At 48.3% G+C, this 20,985-nt stretch overlaps 1 protein-coding gene across 4 annotated transcripts in view; it reads right to left on the reverse strand.

The window, feature by feature from the left end:
* Positions 1–6,177: 6,177 nt before the first annotated feature.
* The window catches only part of Hipk2 (homeodomain interacting protein kinase 2), a 177,655-nt gene continuing 162,847 nt past the window's right edge, over positions 6,178–20,985 (reverse strand). For all 4 annotated transcript variants that reach the window (XM_090333402.1, XM_090333399.1, XM_090333401.1 and 1 more), the window contains exons 13-15: positions 14,131–14,378; positions 9,994–10,154; positions 6,178–8,570 (exon numbers count right to left, since the gene is read on the reverse strand). In XM_090333402.1, the coding sequence (XP_090189528.1) occupies positions 8,103–8,570; positions 9,994–10,154; positions 14,131–14,378 (877 nt within the window). In that variant the 3' untranslated portion in view covers positions 6,178–8,102. The remainder of the gene's footprint in view (positions 8,571–9,993; positions 10,155–14,130; positions 14,379–20,985) is intronic.

The raw sequence follows: 20,985 nt of genomic DNA on the forward strand, positions 1-20,985 counted from the left end.
AGCTACTCAGGAGGCTGAGATCTGAGGATCACGGTTCAAAGCCAGACCAGGCAGCAAAGTCTGGGAGACCCTTATCTCCAATTAACCACCAAAGATGCTGGAAGTAGAGCTGTATGTCGAGTGGTAGAGTGCTAACCTTGAGCAAAAAACCTAAGGGACAGTGCTCACACTCTGAGTTCAATCCCCAGGACTGGTGTGCGCATGTGCGTGCGCACACACGCACGCACACACACACACACACACACACACACACACTCACTCATGGAAGGGGGAGAAGCAGTGCCTTCAGGATCACCTGAATCCTAGGGTCTTTTACTGCCTGGTGAGTGAAGCTATTACTAAGTTAAACGTTCAAAAACTAAACTAATGAGCCAGTGATCAGGTCTAACTACCAGCGAGAAGGACGCTTTGAAGGTGGGTGACAGGACATGAGACTTCACATCTTCCCTCTCCACCTGGACTTGCTTTTGCATTCTCACAAGTTTACTTGGAGGCAAATGTACACACAGGGCAACGGAACAGTACAGATTGAACAACACCTGCCAGGGGTGGCCTCCACGAAAGGAGGTGCTCTCTCCATCGCTGGGGTCTCAAGATGTTGGTTAGAAACTGAAATGGTCTTAAGAAAAGGTACCAGTTTAAATGTAAACTATAGAACAATTGAACCATAAAATGCAGCCAGAAACCTGTTTAAATATCCACAGTTAGTTACTTAGTTTAAAACGAGGCTCTTCTTGATTATCAGAAAGCTAACAGCATCTTACAGCAGCTTAGAACACAGGTTGCACATATGCGTCTGGACCTGGGGCCTCGTGACCACATAGCTTGGTCTTGGCCTTGCTGTCGTTTCTGTGGTACAGGTAGACTCTCTTCAGAATTCACCTCCGCCACCATGACCAGAGTGCAAGAATCATTATTTTCAGCCCACAGTCTTTTAAATTCCAAGATCAAGCTGGCTATATGATTTCAAAGAAGGCTAAAACCAGGATTAATGCCCACAGTTGAGGTAATTATTGCCAGAGGTCACAGTTTGTGTCATATATCTACAACCTTCTAGAGACATCGTTAGGCACTCTGTCTGAATCCCAGAATTTGTACTGACACCAACCAGGATCTCAAAATTCTAACTACTTGGGTTTGCTTCCGATGGCATTCAAAGTTCTGAAAGAGTCTGCAACTTCTGTAAACTCTTAAGAATCGAGACAGACAAGCCTGGGGCCAGTCAACAAAGATGATATCAAAAGAAAAAAGAAAGAAGAGACCCACCCCAAGTAAGGAAACAGATACATGCACACAGGCATAGTCCTAAAGCATTTCTAGATTCTTACTATCTTTCAACCAAACTGAAAATGTATCACATTCTTCTTAATTTCACATTAGGGTCAGACACTTCTTAATTCCTGAAACTTAGCTAATTTTTCTCAGTTTGTACAACCTTGCTTTGGGTGCCGTTTTTTTTCTTTTTTAAAAGAAAACTTAAATTTTGTTTTTCCTTCTACAAGTCATCTTGTCTTCTTTTTCTTCTTCTTTTTTTTTTTTTTTACATAGAAATGAAAGTTTCCTGGACTCCGATCCATGCAGGGTATTTACTACTTGGTGTGAGCCTTGCTTCTGGCATGCCCAGAGCTGTAGAGTAGATCCATTACAGAAATCAGAGTTGTCATGGTATTTATCAAGTGTAGTAGAAAATAGCATTTTGAAAAAAATATATACCTTTAGTATTGCCTTTCTAGAATTAACTATAAGCAAGAAAAACAAATTTTTAAAGAAAACACTTATTTTCCCCCCTTCAGTCTCATAAGAATTTGTTATAGCAGCATCACTAAAGCTAATTGTTTTACTGGAAAGAAATCTGAAAGAAATTGGGGGAATCAAAAGAAACTCCCCAGAGATTTTTCTCAACCTGTATCCAACTCGAGGTGAGCTCTTTGCACAGGCCTCATTCACAGTCCCACAGTGCAGGAATGACATACTGTAGTGTCTTCAAAGGCCTTTCATTGCAACATGCACACACATACCGAGGCTGGTGGTTGACAGCTCAGTTCTGGAGTTGAAAACCCTTAGGTCAGCCCTTCTTACTAGCTGGTTGGTGCCCTGGGTGGGCTGTAGGCTCTAATAGCTCCCTAACTCCTCATCTGTACAGAGACTGAGATCACTGGTCCCATAGGGTTAAAGGGAAGACGAAAGGAAAGGCTAAGCAGTGAGGAAGCAATTCTGACCATGGTATCCAGTGCACAGAAACCTATAGGGCTTTAAATGGTTTATCAGGAGCAGCTCCGCTCACTAGTAATTACTTAAAAAATGAGACCAAATGACATTTCAGCAAAGGCCTGGCCTAGAAACTTGGGGATTCTGGATCCCCACTACTTTATGACCTTTCCTTTAGCACATACTATGTTCTCAGAGCCCCACTTTCTCTGTTAGTGGGGACATGATTCGAGGGGTGGTGGTGAAGGCTCCAGGGCCTGGGTGTTTCCACAGATGTGGGCAAGTCTTTAGTCATGGTTCTTGCTGCCTGTTTAAACAGACGGGTGATTGATGTGATTCTCTTGTATATGGGGCTGAAATCAGAGGGGGGGCTTTCAAAAGCTCCCATAAGGACCCCCGTCAAGGTCACTGGGTGGCTCTCTCTTTGCTGGGGTCCTGTGACAGGGTGACTCCAGGGGGTCACCTCTGTCCATAAACTGCCATTAAGCCTGAAGGGAAGAATTAGCCTGGAGCTAGTTTTCTCTTAAAACTTCCAAGAGCTGCCTTAAAGATTCGAGAGACTTCTAGGTTGGCTCACAGCAGGGAGCCATGTACCCAAAGCCCTTTAAGGGTCTCACAAGGGTTCTTTTGCAACCAAATTCCATCATGCCATGCTCAAGTCTCTACAAATTAGAGTCCAGTCCATGAAGATTACACCTGAGAGCCCTGGGACGGACACAGAGGTGGGTTGGCATGGCAGAAGTGGCTTAGGAGGGAGAATCTTTGTTCCCATGGTAACAGGAGCTGAGGTAAGCCCTTGCCTGGGCCTGGAGCCTCTGAGTTCCAGAGACAGGGAGTATTTAGGGTGCTACTCCAAGCCCTCCTAACAGACGAGTTGGGTTGTAAAATAATGGAATAGATAAAGAGAAAGATGAATGGAATCGCATCATGAATGATGCCATTTTTGCCCAGGAAGGATCAAGAGGGATGTCATTTTGTTCATTGGAGGTGCATTTGAGAAGGATTCTTTGGCTACAGAAAGGAACTATTTAACCTCCCTTTCCTATTTGGTAAGGGCATTTCTGGCCTGCACAATGTTGAGGCTTCCTCTTTGATAAAAGCAGACACACACACAGACACACACACACACACCAGGAAGAAAGACAACACAAAAGGTGAAAGCAGCTTGCCAGTTCTGAGACTTGAATGGGTCATGGCACAAGGGCTCTGCCAAGTGGGTGCAGTCCCAGGCCAGGCCTCTTTGTGGGATTCTCTGTGCTGGTTGAACTGTTTTCTGTTCTAGCAGCTACCTGGCAGGCCCGAGAATGCAGCCCTCCCTCATCTACCTTGGCCTGGGAGGGTGGGGAAGGGGGGGCAGGCCATTCTTGCCACCACAAACCACCAGTAAGACTTCCATAAACCTCCTCATCTCCTTGCTCTGATTTCCAAAAACTTCTTTCCACTGCCTCCAACACACTCACTCCAGCGAAACCCTTGCCCTGCGCTCACTCGCTCATTCTAAAAGGAGTGCTTGCCACTCCTAAGACCTAGCTGAGGGGACCAGTCTGTTGGTTGTGGTAGTCTCCCCTTCCTGACTTTCCATCCACACTGTGGTGCTGGAGCAGGTCAAGTCCTGGGGGTCGGGGCGGGGGGGGGGGGTGACAGCTCTGCTGGCTTCTACAGTCCCCAAACAACTCAGCTGCCAGGAAGGGGAGGCATGCAGAGGCTGACACCGCACCACGTGGGCGGCCGCATGCGTGGCTCCCTGCCTCTCAGAATAACACGGCCCTCTCTCCACTTCACAGCAATCATCGTATCGACGTCAGATTTGCCCACCCACTGGCCTGCTCATCTGCTTCCCTTGGAAACATCCAGAATATCACCGAGAGGCACTAAGCCCAGAAACATGGCTGCTAAGGCCCAGACAGAACCCAGAGAGTGACAGCAGAGCGGCTCCTGAGGCTCTCATGAGAACTTTCTTCTTGACCTGTCCTTCTCAGCCTTTCCTGTGCTCTGAACCCCATTTCTTCACTATGGAAGGACAATCAGGAGGTGGGGACTTATTGAAGACTTAGTCTGTAGCCTCAAAGTCTACTCAGAGGGAGAGAAGAACTCATCTATCCTTTCTGCCAATGAACCTGGTCCTGAGCTCCCAACAGGGGTCTGGACAAGAATGCTAATGGTATGTCCGGGCCACTCTTCCCAAGTGGCTTCTGATGCAACAGCCTCTCTACCCGGGGGTAGAGGAGGGTGCCAGGTGGGCATGAGTGAACGTCTACTGTCTGCTTCCCTACAGCTCAACTTTCCTTCAGCAAGCTGGCACCTCTCTTTATCAGGGGCCTGGTTGTTTTGGGGTACGGTGGGCACCAAGTATGCAGGCACCTAGTTCAGGGCACTGAGGGGACAATCAGAGCCCAGACAATAGGTTGTAAGAACTTGCAGGGCCAATGATTTCGGAGGGGAGGTGGCCACGGCACTCTCGAAGCAGCAGTTGGATTTTAACTAAGCTTCTCTGGTTCATCTTCCGGTGCCTCTTTTTGGCTCACTAACATTGTGGTGGTAAGATGTTTAGAGGGGGAGCAGGAAGATGGAGACAGGAAGGAATAAGCAGACTAAGGGAGGGAAGGAAAAGAAAGCAGAAATGTCCCCAGGAAGGTACCAGCTGCCTGTCATCTTCCTATGTGTTCCCAGTGCCATCCAGGAGGGGACAACTGTAAGGATGTAAGCCACATTTGAGGTGTGCCCAGAGAAGGGCGGGGGACTTTTTTCTTTGTTTTGTGCTTACACATCAGGTGAGGGCAAACAAATTTCAGATGCACACGAGGGCACAGAGATGAGCAGTTGGCTCAAAGGGTCCAACAGTCAGTGTTCAGTACCCTGAGCCCAAGAGCCGATGCCCAGGTGACAGCCTCGGCTACTTTGAGTCTAGAAAACATAACATCTTTGCTGGTGACCCCAAGCTGGGCTGTGCAGGACATAAAAGGCTTGGATTCTTTTTCAAATGTCGCTCTGTGATGGATCTTTCTTGATGGCTCTTGGCAGAATAGAGATGATACAAATCTTCTACTTCCTGCATAGTTCCATTTTCTAAGAATCTGACAAAAACTGGACATCTGTATGTCCCTCCAGTTACCGATAATACTCACAGACATAATAAGTTTAAATATTCAAAGAAAAAAAAACAGATACTTGGAATAAATGTGCACTTAAAACCCTGAACTAAAATAGCAACAGGATAATGATCATAATTACAATGACAATAACAAAAATAATCAGTACAATAAATGAACTTCATGAGCAGCATGGAATTTTGATTCCTGAAATGGAGGGAGAAAAGAATCTATTGGGCATAGGGTAAAAGATGAAGGAGCTTTAGCTAAAACATACAGAAGGAAACTGAATGAATGTGTCAAACCATCTTTACCATTAGAAGATCAGCTCTGTGCTGGGGAGATCAGGATGCTACCAGTAAGGCAAAGTCAGACTAACAGCCGAGACCAGACACTCTATAACTAGGTATGAGAAGGTCTGATGGGACGTGAGGTCTTCCAGCTGTCAAGCAGTGTCTCAAGGGTCTTCAGAAGGCTTTGCACCCTCAACCTCTCCAAATTGTCCATTCTCTGGTGGCTCAGGACAGTGGCTCCCCCAAACCTGGGCTGAAGCTAATATTAATCACAGCCCAAGGGAAGGGCATCTCCCTGCACCACTCCACCCCGGGAGGTCCTTGGCAATGCCATCTAAGTATGCTCAGCCTCACACAGACTATGGTACCCTGTTGGCCTATGGCCTTTACTACACTGTTTCCAGTTTGGGGACCTAGTTCTTTATAATGTAAGAATTTATGATTAGGAAGTGGGAGGGGGGAGGGAAGGAAGTTTCCAGAGTTGTTTCACAGCTAAGAGCTAAGTAACAGCTTTGTTACTGAGAGAGGGTGGGTGTCATGAGGAAAGCCCTTCACAGGCCAGGGCTGGGGGCCTGTGGAGCGGGGGAGGGGGGGAAGGGGGAGGGAGGGCAAGGACTGGCTGCTGGCTGGAAGATCTCTTGTGCTTGGGGACTTGGCTGAGAGAACACCCTTCCAAGCCCGTGGGCCTGACAAGTTGTGCAGTGTCCATGGGCTTCAGAGTGCTTCACTCTGCAGCAGTCTCCACCTTCCACCCGCCCGTGGGGTCCCAGCCTCAGAAGATGTCCACATGGATTGAAGGTCCCAAGGCGGCATGGGGAAGGTTTCTTTGGAGTTGTGACATCTGTGGGAGTGTTTCCCGAAGCTCTGTGTCAGACCCCTGGCCACCCTCCCAAGCACCCTTCCAGCCTGCTGCCGGGTGCCAGGCCCACGTGGGTTCAAGGGAAGGGTCCCCAGGTGCCCAGCGGAGGGTGAGCAGCGCAGGGTGGGTCTGAGGACACCAGGCTTCTAGAGGAGGGACTGGGGATGGCCAGAGACAGAGGGCTGGACATCCTGCCCTCCCTGTAGCTGGCCACAGGACAGGGGCTACCGGAGGCAGAGCTGTGGACAAGGGAGTGAGGGTGAAGGGTAGGGAGTTTCTTGGGGTCTCTACACCCAAAGTAAAACTCAGCACAACCAATCCCTGTCATGGGATGTGCCAAGCGCTTAACACCTCTCTCAAGATCCACAGGGTCTCACCTCCTGGCCTCCTGCTCTCCTCACCTCCTTTTACACCCACATAACCCAAGCAAGACAACAGGCATGAGAACTGAAACACAAACAATCAAACAAACAAAAACCCAAGTGAAATATTCAACAGCACAACAGAAGAGCTGGGATGGCATCTGACTAGCCTAGCCTCAGCTAGTTCTTGGAATACCAGTGGAAACAAACCCTTCCACTGCATCTATCTGTCTGTCTGTCTGTTGTTCAGTAAGGCACTAGGAGGGAATGATGTAGAATCAAGACGGTGAGGGCTGGGGCTGGTGGAGAGAGGGTGGAGTCTCTGCTCACACCCACACGAGCTCACCCGGACCGCCCCACGGGTTACATGCCTAGGTCCTGTCACTTGTTTCTGTGCAATTACATCGAGGATTAGTCTATTGGTATCACTGGAGGTGAACGCAAGGTAGAAAACCAGGGCGGGGGTCGCTACATTCTGCTGCGGTGTCAGTGCCCACCGCCAGCCCTGCGCTGGATGACTCGGGGGTCACTTCAGAGAGCAAACAAATCAGAGAAGGAAGAAAACAGTTTGCAACACACATTATCCATCACGTCTGAGGAATAACATTGCTTAGAGATTTGTCCAGAGTGCTCGAAGGGAGAAAACCTGCCCCTCCCGCAGGCGTCTTGCCAGCCTGGCTGCCCCATCATTCCTGAGCCCAAGCTGGGCCCCACCCCTCCCCCTCCACACATCTGCCTCCTCCCGTCTCAGCCTGACATTCTGGAGGGCTGCCCACCCCTTTGAGTTCTGGAAAAATCCCTAATTTTCATGTTCAATTCCTTTTTAAAAAATTCAGTTGGATTTTCCATATCAGGTGTCCCTGACAGCCAATTTTTCAGTGTCACTCGCTGTCATATGAAAATAATCTTTGAAAAGTTCATAGGTAAAGTTCTTCAAAAACTGGGGGGGCCCTCGCTTCTGGAATCTTCTCATGACTCTCTTCTCCTTTCCAGTTTGGTGCAGAATGGATTTGTGAGTTGGGTTTTGTTTCTTTTCCTTTGTTACAGATATTTTCTTTTTCTTTTTCTTTTTCCTTTTTCTTTTTTAAAATAAAAAGCATAGATTTCCCCCTCCTCAATCCCTCCCTTTTAAAATGGTCTCTGCTCTAAGTCCTCTCTCACCTTCTAGTTCAAGTTTCCTGTGTGTACCCTCCCCACCCCATTTGCATTGTTGGTGTGTGGCACCTTCAGTATAAAAAGCCAGCTCCCCTGGGGTGCCAGGGGCTCCCTCCCCCCTCCTCCCATCCAGTGTCTATATGTAAGGGTACTGGTTGACCTTGGCTGGGCTCAGTGGGTATCCAGTGTAGACGGTGGATGCTGGCGAGGCGCTGATGTAGGTCTGGTGGGCAAACTGGGCTGGATACTGACTCGGGTGGATGGTGGGCGACGGCAGGACCCGGGGGCCCATGCTCACTGGGACCTGGTGGACGATGCTGGCGGGGTAGGCTGTGTGCTGCACGGCGTGGCGGGCTGAGCCTTGAGAGGCCACCAGGTGGGCGACCGTGCCGGTGGAGCCCAGGGCTGCAGGTGCCGTGTAGGTGTAGAGGTGGGGCTGGGTGGGGAGGTGGGCAGCGGCAGCGGCAGCCAGGTGGGGGTGGACAGTGCCGTGGCTGGGGCTGTTGTGCGGGAAGGTGTACGGAGCCTGAGCCATGGTGGGAGTGATATAGGCCTGCTGCCGTCGGTGGCTCCCGGTGCGGTCTGCGGCCATGTGCTGCGGAGCCTGAGAAAAGGAGAGGCAATGAGAGGAGCTGCATGACAGGGGTGAGGTGTGCTGTGGCAAAGGGGCACAAGATGCTTCCTTCCCATGCTGACGGTGAAGCTTAGCATCACTGGAAGTGATGCCCGGCCTGCCACCTTTTACCCTGCCTGGATGGCATGTGGACAGCATCAGAGCAATCAATGGGACCTGGGAAAGGAGCCGTGGGGTCAGAAGGCTCTCCACTTGCTTGTTGTGCTGCTAGTTCTGGGGTTCCAATCCAGGGCCTGGGGCCATGTCCCTGAGATTTTTTTGTTCAAGGCTAGCCCTCTACCACTTGAGCCACAGCTCCATTTCCAGCCTTTTCTGGTGGTCAACTGGAGATAAGACTCACAGACTTTCCTGCCTCAGCTGGCTTTGACTCTCCATCCTCAGATCACGCAACCTCCTGAGTGGCCAGGATTACAGACAAGAGCCACCAGTTCCTGGCTTCCCCTGCTTTCTTATTCATTGTGAAATCCAGTTTTTAAAACCAGAAACTCAGAAATGGAGCTGTTTTAATTCCCTCCGCGCAGGCAAACAGCTCTCTCCCAGGAGAGTTAGCATTCATGCACATCTGAGAGCACGCTCTCCCACCATCAGTGAGGTGGCCCAGGAGATGAGCTGGACATTGCATCTACCTGCAGTTGTGATGAGACACCACTATGTGGGCCTTCCTATTTTAATTTAATTATTATTTTTTGTCGGTAATGGGATTTGAACTCTGGGCCTGGGTGCTGTTGCTGTGCTTTACACTCAAGGCTAGCGTTCTACCACTTGAACCACAACTCTACTTCTGCCTTTCTGGTGGCTAACTGGAGGTAGGAGTGTCATAGACTTTCCTGCCCAGGCTGATTTCAAACCACAATCCTCAGATGTCAGCCTCCTGAGTGGCTTGGATTATGGGTGCTACTGGCACCAGGCTGGGCCTTCCTATTTTTTTTTTTCTTTTGCCAGTCCTAGGCCTCAGGGCCTGAGCACTGTCCTTGGGCTTTCCTCAAGGCTGGCACTCTACCACTTGAGCCACAGCACCATTTCTGACTTTTCTATGTATGTGGTACCGAGGGATTGAACCTGGGTCTTTGGGCATTCTAGGCAAGCACTCTACCACTAGGCCAAACTCCCGGCCCCATTCCTATTTTTAAGCATGGGTAGCATGTCACCAAGTGTCCCATAACACTGAATAAGTCATCTTGCTTTGAGCTCAAACTGTGTGTCACTGATGCTGACTTCCGCTGAGATGACAGAGAGAAGAAAGAAGCCACGTGGAGTCCTTCCTGCCATCACTGGCACGGTCCCTACCAGAACCATCTCCTCAGCAGAAGATCGAGGGCCTGGGTGGCCTGCGTGTGTGTTTGTGTGTGTGTGTGTGTGTGTGCACACACGCATGGTTTAGGGTGTGTCTCACCTGGCTGAGATTGAGGGGCTGCTGCTGTTGGAAATGGGGGCCTGGCCGCTGCTGCCGGTAGCCGATGGTTCCTGATGAGCTCCCTGAAGAGTGACCACTGGTGGAGGTCACGTTGCTGGAGGACTTGGACTTGTAGGAGGACGAGTGGTGACTACTGTTGACTGTGTGGGGAGGAACAGGGCACAGGTCAGGGCTGCCCGAAGCTGCCCCTCCCCAGGGAAAACCATGGCCTTCCAGGGAAGGCGTGTTCATCAGACTGGCTAGACATTAATCAGAGCCTCTCAGGCCCTGTTAGGATTTGGCCTGGATTCTAAGAGGAGCTGAGCCTCTGGTTGGGGCTGCAAATGAGAGGAACTGATGATACAAAGTGAAGAGAAAAAGCAGAGGGGACAGAAGGTGATCTGCAGGCACGAGCCAGGCCTCACTGGATTTCCCAGGGGTCATCACAGGAGGCTTTGGGAGGTGGGTGAATGGATGTCAGCTTGGTCTGCTCAGAGGACCAGATGCGATTGTGCCTGTGGTGAGGCCTCACCAACAGCCAGAAGGAATAGCAGAAGCCAAAACCATGCTGTGCAAGTCACTGGTTTGGTTTCCTGATGCCGGGTGAAATGAAAGCCATTCACCAAGGAACAGCCCTGAGAGCTGAGTGCGGCTAAATAAAATCACTTTTCCCAGCTATTGATAAGGAGGCTGTGCAAGATGTGGGGGCTCTGCCTGGCCAGCAGGTGGCTCCCCATCTTGGTCGTCTGCCTCAGCACTTGAGCGTGGCTTAAGTCTGTGCTAAGAGTTTAGGGTGCTGATTTTGGGAGACAATGGAAAATACCCTGAGAAGCCAGGGATTCAAGGAAAGGCAGTGTACACCCCAGTTAGGATGGCTCTAGGTGCTGGACAAAGGAGAACCAGGAGTCTGTTTTGAGTCTGGCTATCTCAACCTAGCCAAGTGTTTTCTGCGTTCTGCAGTCAGGCACTGCTGCCATGTGCCATTTGGCATGGATGGTATGACTGAAGGTATTTGGCGGAGGCATCATAGAGCCAGTGGGTGAGGACCTGAGGCCAGAGGAAAAGCCAGGGGAAAGTGCTGAAGACCGGGCTGGACAGGCCAGAACTATCTAGCTGGGTGGGGTAGGAGTCCAAGAGCTCAGGTGGGGGAGGGGGAAGAGGGGTGTCTGTCAGGTCAGCTCCAAGAGAGCCCCACATTTCAGCTCTTGCTGAAGGGCTGGCCTACCATACCAATAAATACCTAAGTGGAATTCCATAGCCCCGCATTAAACAAAGACCAAGAGCTAACAACCAAAAGGTAAGCAGACACAAGAATGAGAAGATAAGGGTTTCTTCAGGTATAAGCATGTCTATGCTTTTCTGTGTTTTCTCACAAACAGTGGGAAAAGGCTGAAGACTTATTTTGTTACATAGTTAAAAAATATAGACACAAGTAGTGCTTAGAGTCTGTCTTGAAAAGCTAAAGAACCCAGCCCATTCAAAAAAAGTCTGTGAGAACCCCACCTCCATCAATAAGCTTGGCATGGTAGAATATGTCTGTTATATAAACAGCAGGCTTGCAGCAGTCTACACTTACCCAGGTATAAACTTGACACCTTATTAAAACAAAATAAAGCAAAAATGGCTAGGGCCAGAGCTCACGTGGATCCAGCCTGTTTGCCTGTTTGGCAAGCATCAGGCCCTTCAAAACTCAGGGAAAAGAGGAAGCTACAAAACAAGGAGGTGTGAACTGGGATCCAAGGACCTCAGGTAAAATTAGAGGTCTGATCCTCCCTGTTGGGGCCTCGTCCAGGAGCTGGTATAGAGAGACAGGGAACGATATTAAGGAGCCACTGGTAATAAAGACCAGGCCTTGACTGACTGACTTGGTTGGACCACTTTTTTTTTATGGTTGGTTGTGGGGCTTGAACTTTGGGCCTGGATACTGTTTCTGAGTTCTTCAGCTCAAGGCTACCACTCTACCCTTTGAGCCACAGTGCCACTTCTGCTTTTCTGGTGGTTCATTGAAGATAAGCGTCTCATGGCTTTCATGCCGTGGCTGGCTCTGAACTTTGATCCTTAGATCTCAGCCTCCTGAATAGCTAGGATTACAGGCGTGAGCCACAGGCACCTAGTTTGGTTGGATTCCTTCTATGACATATGTCAGGGTGATGAAATCAATCAGGAAGCTGGAGGTTGGCGGCGCGGTGGCTGGGACTAGGCCAGGACCAGAGAGCACGGATGAACTGCACATGGAGAGAAGGGCATCTTCTAAGTCTCAGTCTGTGAAGAACAGAAACTGGGGGTCCAGGACTGGGAGATCCCAGCTGAAGGCAGGATCTCACCAGGAGTAGGGGGGCAGGGGATGGGTCTGGCTTCCCTGACACCACTGCATCAAGCTTGCCTGGGGATTGGTGTGCTATGCTTCCAGGAGACCAGAGCCATCCCAGCCCTGGTGCAGGTATGAATCAGGGTCCGAGACCCAACATTGTGCTTAAGCCAAGCTTAGATTGGCAAAGTCTCTCTCCACAAAATCTTGGGGATAGAGGGTTTTTGTGGACCCAATGTAGGGGTCTTTGAAAATGCAAAGCTGCAAATGCTGGCTGTTGGCTAAGCTGTGGTTTCTCTTTCCCCTGGATGGGCCTTTATGTGGGGGCCAAGCCTCTTGGCTCTGTGGCATACCTCCACTAACTGGCTGTCAGGCCCAGGAGTGTCACTGAGTGAACTGCTAGGTTGAAACACAAGGTTGAGTAAGGTCCCAGGCTGTATGTTAGGGCCTAGCTTTCAGGACAAGCCTTATGGATTGGTAGTTCCTTTATTATTATTTTTTTTTTTTTCTGTGGGTCATGGGGCTTGAACTTGGCCTGGGTGCTCTCCTAGAGCTCTTCAGCTCAAGGCTACTGCCCAACCCTTGAGCCAAGCCCCACTTCCCATTTTCTAGAGGTTAATTGGAGATAAGAGTCTCAGGTCCTTTTGTGCTTGGGCTGGCTTTGAACCTTGATCCTAAGACCTCAGCCTCCTAAGTAGCTAGAATTACAGATGTGAGCCACCATGCCTGGCTTAGTTCCTTTATTTTTAATTTAAACTTTTTTGGTGCCAGTACTGAAGCTTGAATTTGGGGGTCTAGAGCTTTCATTTAGCTTTTTCTTTTGAAGGCTGGTGCTCTATCACTTGGGACAGCTTTACTTCTAGCTTTTTGGTATTTAATTGGAGAAAAGAATATCATGGACTTTTCTGCCCAGGCTGACTCTGAACCATAATCTTCCTCAACTTTCTGAGTGGCTAGGATACAGACATGAGTCTCCTGTGTGGCTTTGATTTCTTGTGTCCAAGGAGAAGCTCTGAGGGGCTTTGAGGGGGCTATACAACTCAGAGAAGAGGCACTAGACACCATCAGAGCTCTCTGGGCAGGGTGACGCCAGGTATCAGCAGGGAATGCTAAACAGGATGACCCTGAGGACAGAGGACAAGGAACTTTTGGGCTTTCATTTCCTGTTCATTACCCTTGATGGGCGGAGCCACCATAAAGGCAAAGGAGTGCTGATTATAGAATTACCACAGGAAAAATGCTGCTAGGACACTGAGATGTTACCCAGAGCCCAGAGGTGGTTCCCCTGACAAAATTCTGTGTAAGATTGTCTGTGAAATCAGGACTTTCAATTTTATTAACATTCGAGACTTTTTTCTTTCTTTTTTGCCAGTGCTGGGGCTTGAACTCAGGGTGTGGGCACTGTCCTTGGGATTTCTCAAGGCTAGAGTTCTACCACTTGAGTTTTTTTTTTTTTTTTTTTGCCAGTCCTGGGCCTTGAACTCAGGGCCTGGGCACTGTCCTTGGGTTTTCTCAAGGCTAGAGCTCTACCACGTGAGCCAGCACCATTTCTGGCTTTTTTCTATGTATGTGGTACCGAGGAATTGAACCCAGGTCTTTGTGCATTCTAGGCAAGCACTCTACCACTGGGCCAAACTCCCGGCCCAGTCTTCCGGCCTTTTTAATGTACGTGGTACCAAGGAATTGAACCCAGGTCTTTGTGCATGTTAGGTAAGCACTCTACCATTAGGCTATACTCCTGGCCCCCACTCAAGACTTTTAGCAGCAGCAAACAAGAAAAGTGATTGCAGAAATGGAAATGGACTCATGGCCTGGGTGGCCCTGCTTACCCGGCCCGAGGCTGTCACATTCCACCAGCACGTCGCTGGCCTGGGTCTTCAGCGGGGGCACGATGATGGTTCGGGGGTTGCCAGTGCAGTGGTTCTCCAGGGCCCCCTTGGTATCGAAGGAGCTGGTGCCGGCTGGCCCCGCACGCTGCTGCACTGCGTACGGGCTGGTGTTGCTGGATGAGTCGGAGTAGGGAGAGTCGTGGACTGTGACACAGCTGATCACATTTTTTCTTTGCTTAGAGACAGTGCTGGGAAGGGAACGGGACATGTGAGGATCAACAAGGGGACAGGCACCGTGTGTGTGTGCATATACCAGTTTTAAGGCTTGAGTGCAGGGTCTGGTCACTATCCCTGAGATTTTTTTTTTTTTGCTCAAGGTTAGCACTTTACCACTCGAGCCATAGGTCCACTTGTAGCTTTTTTGTAGTTAACTGGAGATAAGAGTCTCTTCGACTTTCCTGCCTGCGCTGTGATCCTCAGATCCTCCTCCTGAGTAGCTACGATCACAGGTGTGAGTCACAAACACCGGGCTCTGCAAGCACTTTAGAGACTCTCCTGTGTTGTTTGGGGTGGGGTGGGATAGGGGGGCACCCAAGTGAAAACAGGAGGAAGGAAGTGCTGGGGTGGGGCTCACTGATGCCTCTGTGGGCCACTCAGCAGTCTTTGTGGGCCACCGGAAGGGCAGTCTGAACAAGGACACAAGCTGCAAGAAGCACACTACCTAAGCACTGGTGGAAGACGGCCACACTGTTGGAGAGGAGGTGGTCCTAAGCACGGGTTCTAGCTCTGCCACAGCTGGATGGAACAAGCCAAGGTCACAGGAGGCTGATCTCAACAGCAGGCGTGGTGGGGCAGGGTTGGGGGGGGCAGAGCAGGGTAGAGGCATTGAGAGGGGGAGGTAGTGTGGGGTGCACGCCTGCTGCCAGCTCTCACTCTGATGGGTTACTTTGTGTGCCAGTGGCTGAGAGTCTCCAGGGGGCCTCTGCAGTTTCCCCACCCCACCGGGCCTGGCACAAAGGTTCCTGCATGCTGATATCAGCCACTCTGCACCCCTGGCCTTGGTTCTCAACCTGGCACTTCATCCGAGGACTGGGAGACCTGGCTTGGACTGGCTCTTAGCCAGCACTTTCTTTTCAAAGCTGTTTCTATCCTTGTGGTTACTCTGGGAACCAATCCAGTCTGGTTCCTGGGTTATTGAGAGACTGCTAGGGTGATGGATGTGGAATGTATTACTTACTGTGTGCAGTGTTTTAAAAATGGCTGTTCTATTTCTGGATATTGATCATTTATTTTTAAGAAATAACAACTGTCTACCAAGATGGCCCTTTCCAGCTGACTTGAGGAAGGGAGCTGGGATGCTCTTCCCTATCAGCTGACCCTTCCTCTCAGGATCTTGTCCCAAGTCACAGAGCCAGTCCAAGACCTTCCCAACATGAGACAGCACAGATGTGTCCTGGGGCAGCCAGTCAGAAGGTAAGTGGAAGGTCAGAGCAGGGCTGAAGACCTGTAAGAGTGTGGAAGTGTTAGGTGCCGGCAGCTCATGCCTGTAATCCTAGCTACTCAGGAGGCTGAGATCTGAGGATCACAGTTCAAAGCCAGCCCAGGCACAAAAGTCTGTGAGACTCTTATCTCCAATTAGACACCAGAAAACCAGAGTGGTGAGGTGGCTAAAGGGATAAAACGGTAGCCTTTAAGAGCTCAGGGACAGTGCCCAGGCCCAGAGTTCAAGCTCCATGACAGACCCCCTTCCCCCCAAAAAAGAGGGTACAAGGGTGGTGGGGTGAAGGCCCTGATTCTGGCCTAGCACAATGGCAGTTGGGCTTGGCACGTCATCTAGTGGCTGGGTCCAGGGTAACAGGTGACGGGGTCTATGGGTATAAACCTGGGCCCACAGCCAGTGTCTGCTGTTGCATGTGCTGCTGACAGCCCTTGGGGGCTGTTCAACCTCTAATGTGAACAAAAATAATCAATATCACAGGCTTGAGGTAAGAAAGTACAAGTGAAGGGCTTGCACAGGGCTTGATAGTGGTAAACAGCCAAAGTTAGCTATTATTATTATGAAGGCTTACATCCTGATTAAAAAAAAATCTGAAATCCAAAATGCTCTAAAATGCCAAACTTTCAGAGTAAGCAAATATCCACCCCTGACCTCATAGGATAGACAGGTAGTGGCCAGAATGCAGGTATACGCTGGGCACTGGTGAGTCATGCCGACAATCCTACCTACTCTGGAGGTTGAGATCTGAGGACCACAGTTCAAAGGCAGCTCAGGCTGAAAAGTCTGTGATACTTTTATCTTCAATAAATCAACAAAAGGCCATAAGTGGAGGAATGGCTCAAGTGATAAAGTGCCAGCCTCGAGCAAAAAACAAAACAAAACAAAACCCCCCAAATAAGCAACAATGTGAGGCCCTGAGTTCTAGACTTAGTACTAGGAAAAAGAAAAAAAAACCCCAAGAATATTAAAAGTACTGCATAAAATTCCTTCAGGTACCACATATAAGTGGACATGGAACATTAATAAATTTCCTGTTCAGACTCAACTCTTACTCTAAGATAGCTCATTATGTATATGCAAATATTCTAAAAAAAAACCAAAACCAACAGTCCCCCGCCCCGCCAACCTAGCCCAACCCCTGCCCCGAAATTCAAAATACTACTGGTTTCAAGTCTGTATTATTCAATCTGCATTATTATCAGTTATGCCACCTTAAAATACAAAAGAGGTTTGCAAATAAAAATTTACCTAGGCAGAGAATTCGAAGAAGGCAAGGACTTGCTAGTAAAGCAACATCTCCCATCCTCTACTTTCTTCTTTTTAACCAGGCTGCATACCCCCCGAAGACTGATAGGAAAGAAAACTGCAAGTCTTCAGTTAGGAATCTTGTAGTGATCAGTGCTACAGGGAATACCTGGGTAAGGAAAGCTAATACCTGTCTCTGCCCTAGAGAAGATGAAAATCTCAGTGGGAGACTGTGTAACAACATGACAAGTTAAACAGTAAAAGCTTTAAAAGAACAAGTTAAAGAGAATAATAGGTGTCACCAAGCCTTCCATGCTTAACTGTCAAATGAGTCATACAGACGATAATTGTTAAGAACTAAAAGGAAGGTGAAGAATGAATTAGTTGCACATATTTACAGCTCTTCTTACTAGCTTAGATAAAATAGATTTTAATTAATCTAAGTTCTTATTTGCCACAGTTTTAACCCACAAAGTCCATTTGGTAGCTCCCCAGAAAGCTAAAAATAGCTGGAAGCCTGTAGCTCATGCTCATAATCCAAGCTACTCAGCAGGGTGAGGTCTGAGGATCATGGTTCGAAGCCAGCCTGGGCAGATAACTCGGAAAGACTCTTATCTCCAATTAAATAGCAAAAAGTGCAGGTGTGGTTCAAGTGGTAGAGTGCCAGCCTTGAACATAAAAGCCAAGCAAGAGTGTGAGGCCCTGTACTAGCACAACAAGAAGACAGAACACAAGAAAGCAAGCTAAGAAAGACTCAGCAGAGGATGCCTCGGTGTGTATTAGAAGGACCCGAAAACAAGGACTCAAACAGGAAAATGTAAGCCAACGTTCCTAGCAGCATTGCTGATAACAGCAGGAGGTAGAAACACGCTGCTGTCCATCAGTAGAGGAATTGTGGTGCATACACCATGATTACCCTATGTTAGAGGTCTTGAATAAAGTTCCACAACATGAAAGAGTCTTGAAAATACAAGTGAAGCAAGCCAGAAACCATTATTCTGTGACACCACAGATAGGAAATATCTAGACTTACATAAGAGAATGAAGCAAGAGAACTGGTAAGTTATTGCTTAATGGGCATAGAAATTTTGGTTGGAGTGATAGAAAAGTTGCAGAAGTAGGTAATGATAGTTATATAAACACTACTAATCAATTCATGCCACTGGATTTACTTAAAATAAGATGGCAAATTTTGTTATATATACACACACACATACCCGAGAGACTCTTACCTCCAATTAGACAGCAAAAGGTGTTAGGCAAGCACTTTGACTCTGAACCCTTATTATATACCTTAATCACTTGCAAAAACATGAACACACACTCTCCTCCTTTGCTGAGCTGTACATATTTAAAGGGTAGATCATACAGTATGTGAATTATATCTCAATTTAAGAAGTTGAGCTAGGGGGCTGGGAGTTTGGCCTAGTGGTTAAATGCTTGCCTAGCATGCACGAAGACCCGGGTTCAATTCCTTGGTACCACATACATACAAAAAAAAAAGCCGGAAGTGGTGCTGAGGCTCAAGTGGTAGAGCTCTAGCCTTGAGAAAGTCCAAGGACAGTGCTCAGGCCCTGAGCTCAAGCCCAAGACTGGCAAAAAAAAAAAAAAAAAAAAAAAAAGAAGTTGAGCTAGGTGCTGGTTGCTCATTATTGTAATCCTAGCTACTCAAGAGGCTGAGATCTGAGGAATGAGGTTCAAAGCCAGCCTGGGCAAGAAAGTCCATAAAATTCTTATTACTAATTAACCAACAAAAAAAAATGGAAGTAGCATGGTGGTTCAAGTGCTAGAGCACTAATCTTGGCTAAAAAACTTCAGGGAGAGTTCCTAAGTGCGCTGGTGTGTGATATGCTGTCACTGACCTGGACCCTTAGCCCCTGCACAGTTAGTTTGCTCCAGAGCGCCAGCCATGACCCATGACTCTGAGCCCTTCTCTGTTCCCGAAGGGAGAGTCACAGTCCCGCCGCCCTTCCCTCAGAGCTGAAGCTGTGTGAGATGAAGCAACCAGTATATGCTGTGGCTCCCCTGACCCTCTCAGGAAAAAAGGGCCTGTGTATGATGTGGGGGTGCAGGACTTGATGTGAACACAGAAGCTGCCTTCCTACATATGCCCCACCTGCTGGTGTTCTCATCCTGGCTCTGCTGTCCCTTCAGAGGTGTGGTCATGGGTAATCTGTAGCATTCATCCAGTTGCAAGATGAGAGATGAGAGATTCCCTGAAGCATTAAAGAATCTATTGGGAGGGTCCCATAAAGACTTAGAATATAAGATGTTTAAGACAGGATTTGGATTGGTGGCTCATGCCTGTAATCCTAGCTACTAAGGAGGCTGAGATCTGAGGATCATGGCTCAAAGTCAGCCGGGGCAGGAAAGTTCATAAAACTCTTATCTCCACTTAACCACCAAAAAGTCAGAAATGGAGCTGTGACTCAAAGAGGTAAAGCACTAGCCTACCTTGAGAACAACAGCTCAGGGACAGCAAAAAGAGGGTTTGGTCTGCTACTTATTTGGAGTGCATGTACCTCTCATGAAAACCTGGCCAGTTTAGATGAGCAAGTTAAACAAAGTAAAACACACATACAACACTAACTGTGGCCTAAACTATAATCTGGTGATGTCAAATAAGTCTTCCCTCAAGTCTGGAAATTGTGGAGAACCTAAAGTTTACTATGGGCAAGTATTTCTAACAAGTGGAATGTTGGGCCATTCTGTGAGCCAGTGAGCAGGCTGCCACTGAAGTGGACTTTCTGACAGTCTTTAAGAGCCGACAGCTGGCCTGCATGCCCTGCGTGAATGCTGTGGGAGAAACAGGGGGCGAATCTCACCCAGAGCGCGGGGGGTGCCTGTCAGGCATGCGACTGTTTTCTCGTTGTTATCTAAGGAGTTGAGGGGTAAAACCCCCTACATGCTCTGTGGATCTGTGTGTAGCTCTGAAGCTCCCCCCTCCCCCCGCTATGAGCAAATGTGCAATACAGTTAAATGCTGATTTGTCTGTATTTTTCAATTTAAAGAGAGAGACAGGTTTAGGAAAGGTTCATTAACTTACCCTACCCCTATCCCTCCCTTCCTTTCTTCCCTCGTTTTTATTTATTTTTTTATTTTATTTTATTTTTTTTGCCAGTCCTGGGCTTGAGCTCAGGGTCTGAGCACTGTCCTTGGACTTTCTCAAGGCTAGAGCTCTACCACTTGAGCCTCAGCACCACTTCTGGCTTTTTTCTATGTATGTGGTACCGAGGAATCGAACCCAGGTCTTCGTGCATGCTAGGCAAGCACTTTAACCACTAGGCCAAACTCCTGGCCCCTTCCCTCGTTTTTATTTTTCAGAACAAGGTCTTGTAGCATAGATTGGCCTTAGATGCACAATCCTCTTGCTTTCTGCTTTCTAAGTGCTGGGATCACAGGCAAGCATCACCACCCCTATCTTATGAATTGATTTTATAGCTCCCTTGCTAATCTCTTATATTATAAGAAATAAGAATATTCTACCTAAATATGCCATGCAGCCTGCAGAACAATAAGAAGCAGCTAAATGAGTCACTAAAACAAATGAAGACACATATGAGACTTGTAACTGTGGATTCGTTAGGCTCACAAGGGTTGACAGTATTGAGGTTCCCTCCACTGTTGTGTCTAATTAATATTGATAGCTTATCAATCTCATTTTGAGTTGGTTAATGGAAGTGAGAGCCGGTGATAGGAGTAGAATGAGAAAGATTTGCTCAAACAGCCTGACAGACGTCCTTTCTGAATATGGAGCAAAGCTGAAAGAGCACACGACTGCCTGGTGTTGTCATGGCAATAGATGATTTCCCTCATTTTTAAAATGATGGGGGAAAGAAAGGAATGAAGAAGTATAGAAATCAGCCCCCAATGGAGAAAATGCCGCCAGAGGGTCAGATTTGAACCTGTGGCCCTGACCCTGCAGGGTGTCGTCTGGAAAGAGCTTCTCATTTCTATTTGCTAATCTCAATTTCATCCTTCAAAACTCATCCCCAATAAACTCCTGTTCCTCTGACTTTTAGTCCATGCCATATGTGAAAAAATACAACTTCTATTGCAACACCGACTACCAAATATAGGTAACCTTTATGCACTCTAGCTACTGTTCGAAG

This window comes from Megascapheus bottae, chromosome 5, assembly GCF_031878675.1.
Source record: "Megascapheus bottae isolate mThoBot1 chromosome 5, mThoBot2.hap1, whole genome shotgun sequence".
Classification (NCBI taxonomy): Eukaryota; Metazoa; Chordata; class Mammalia; order Rodentia; family Geomyidae; genus Megascapheus; species Megascapheus bottae.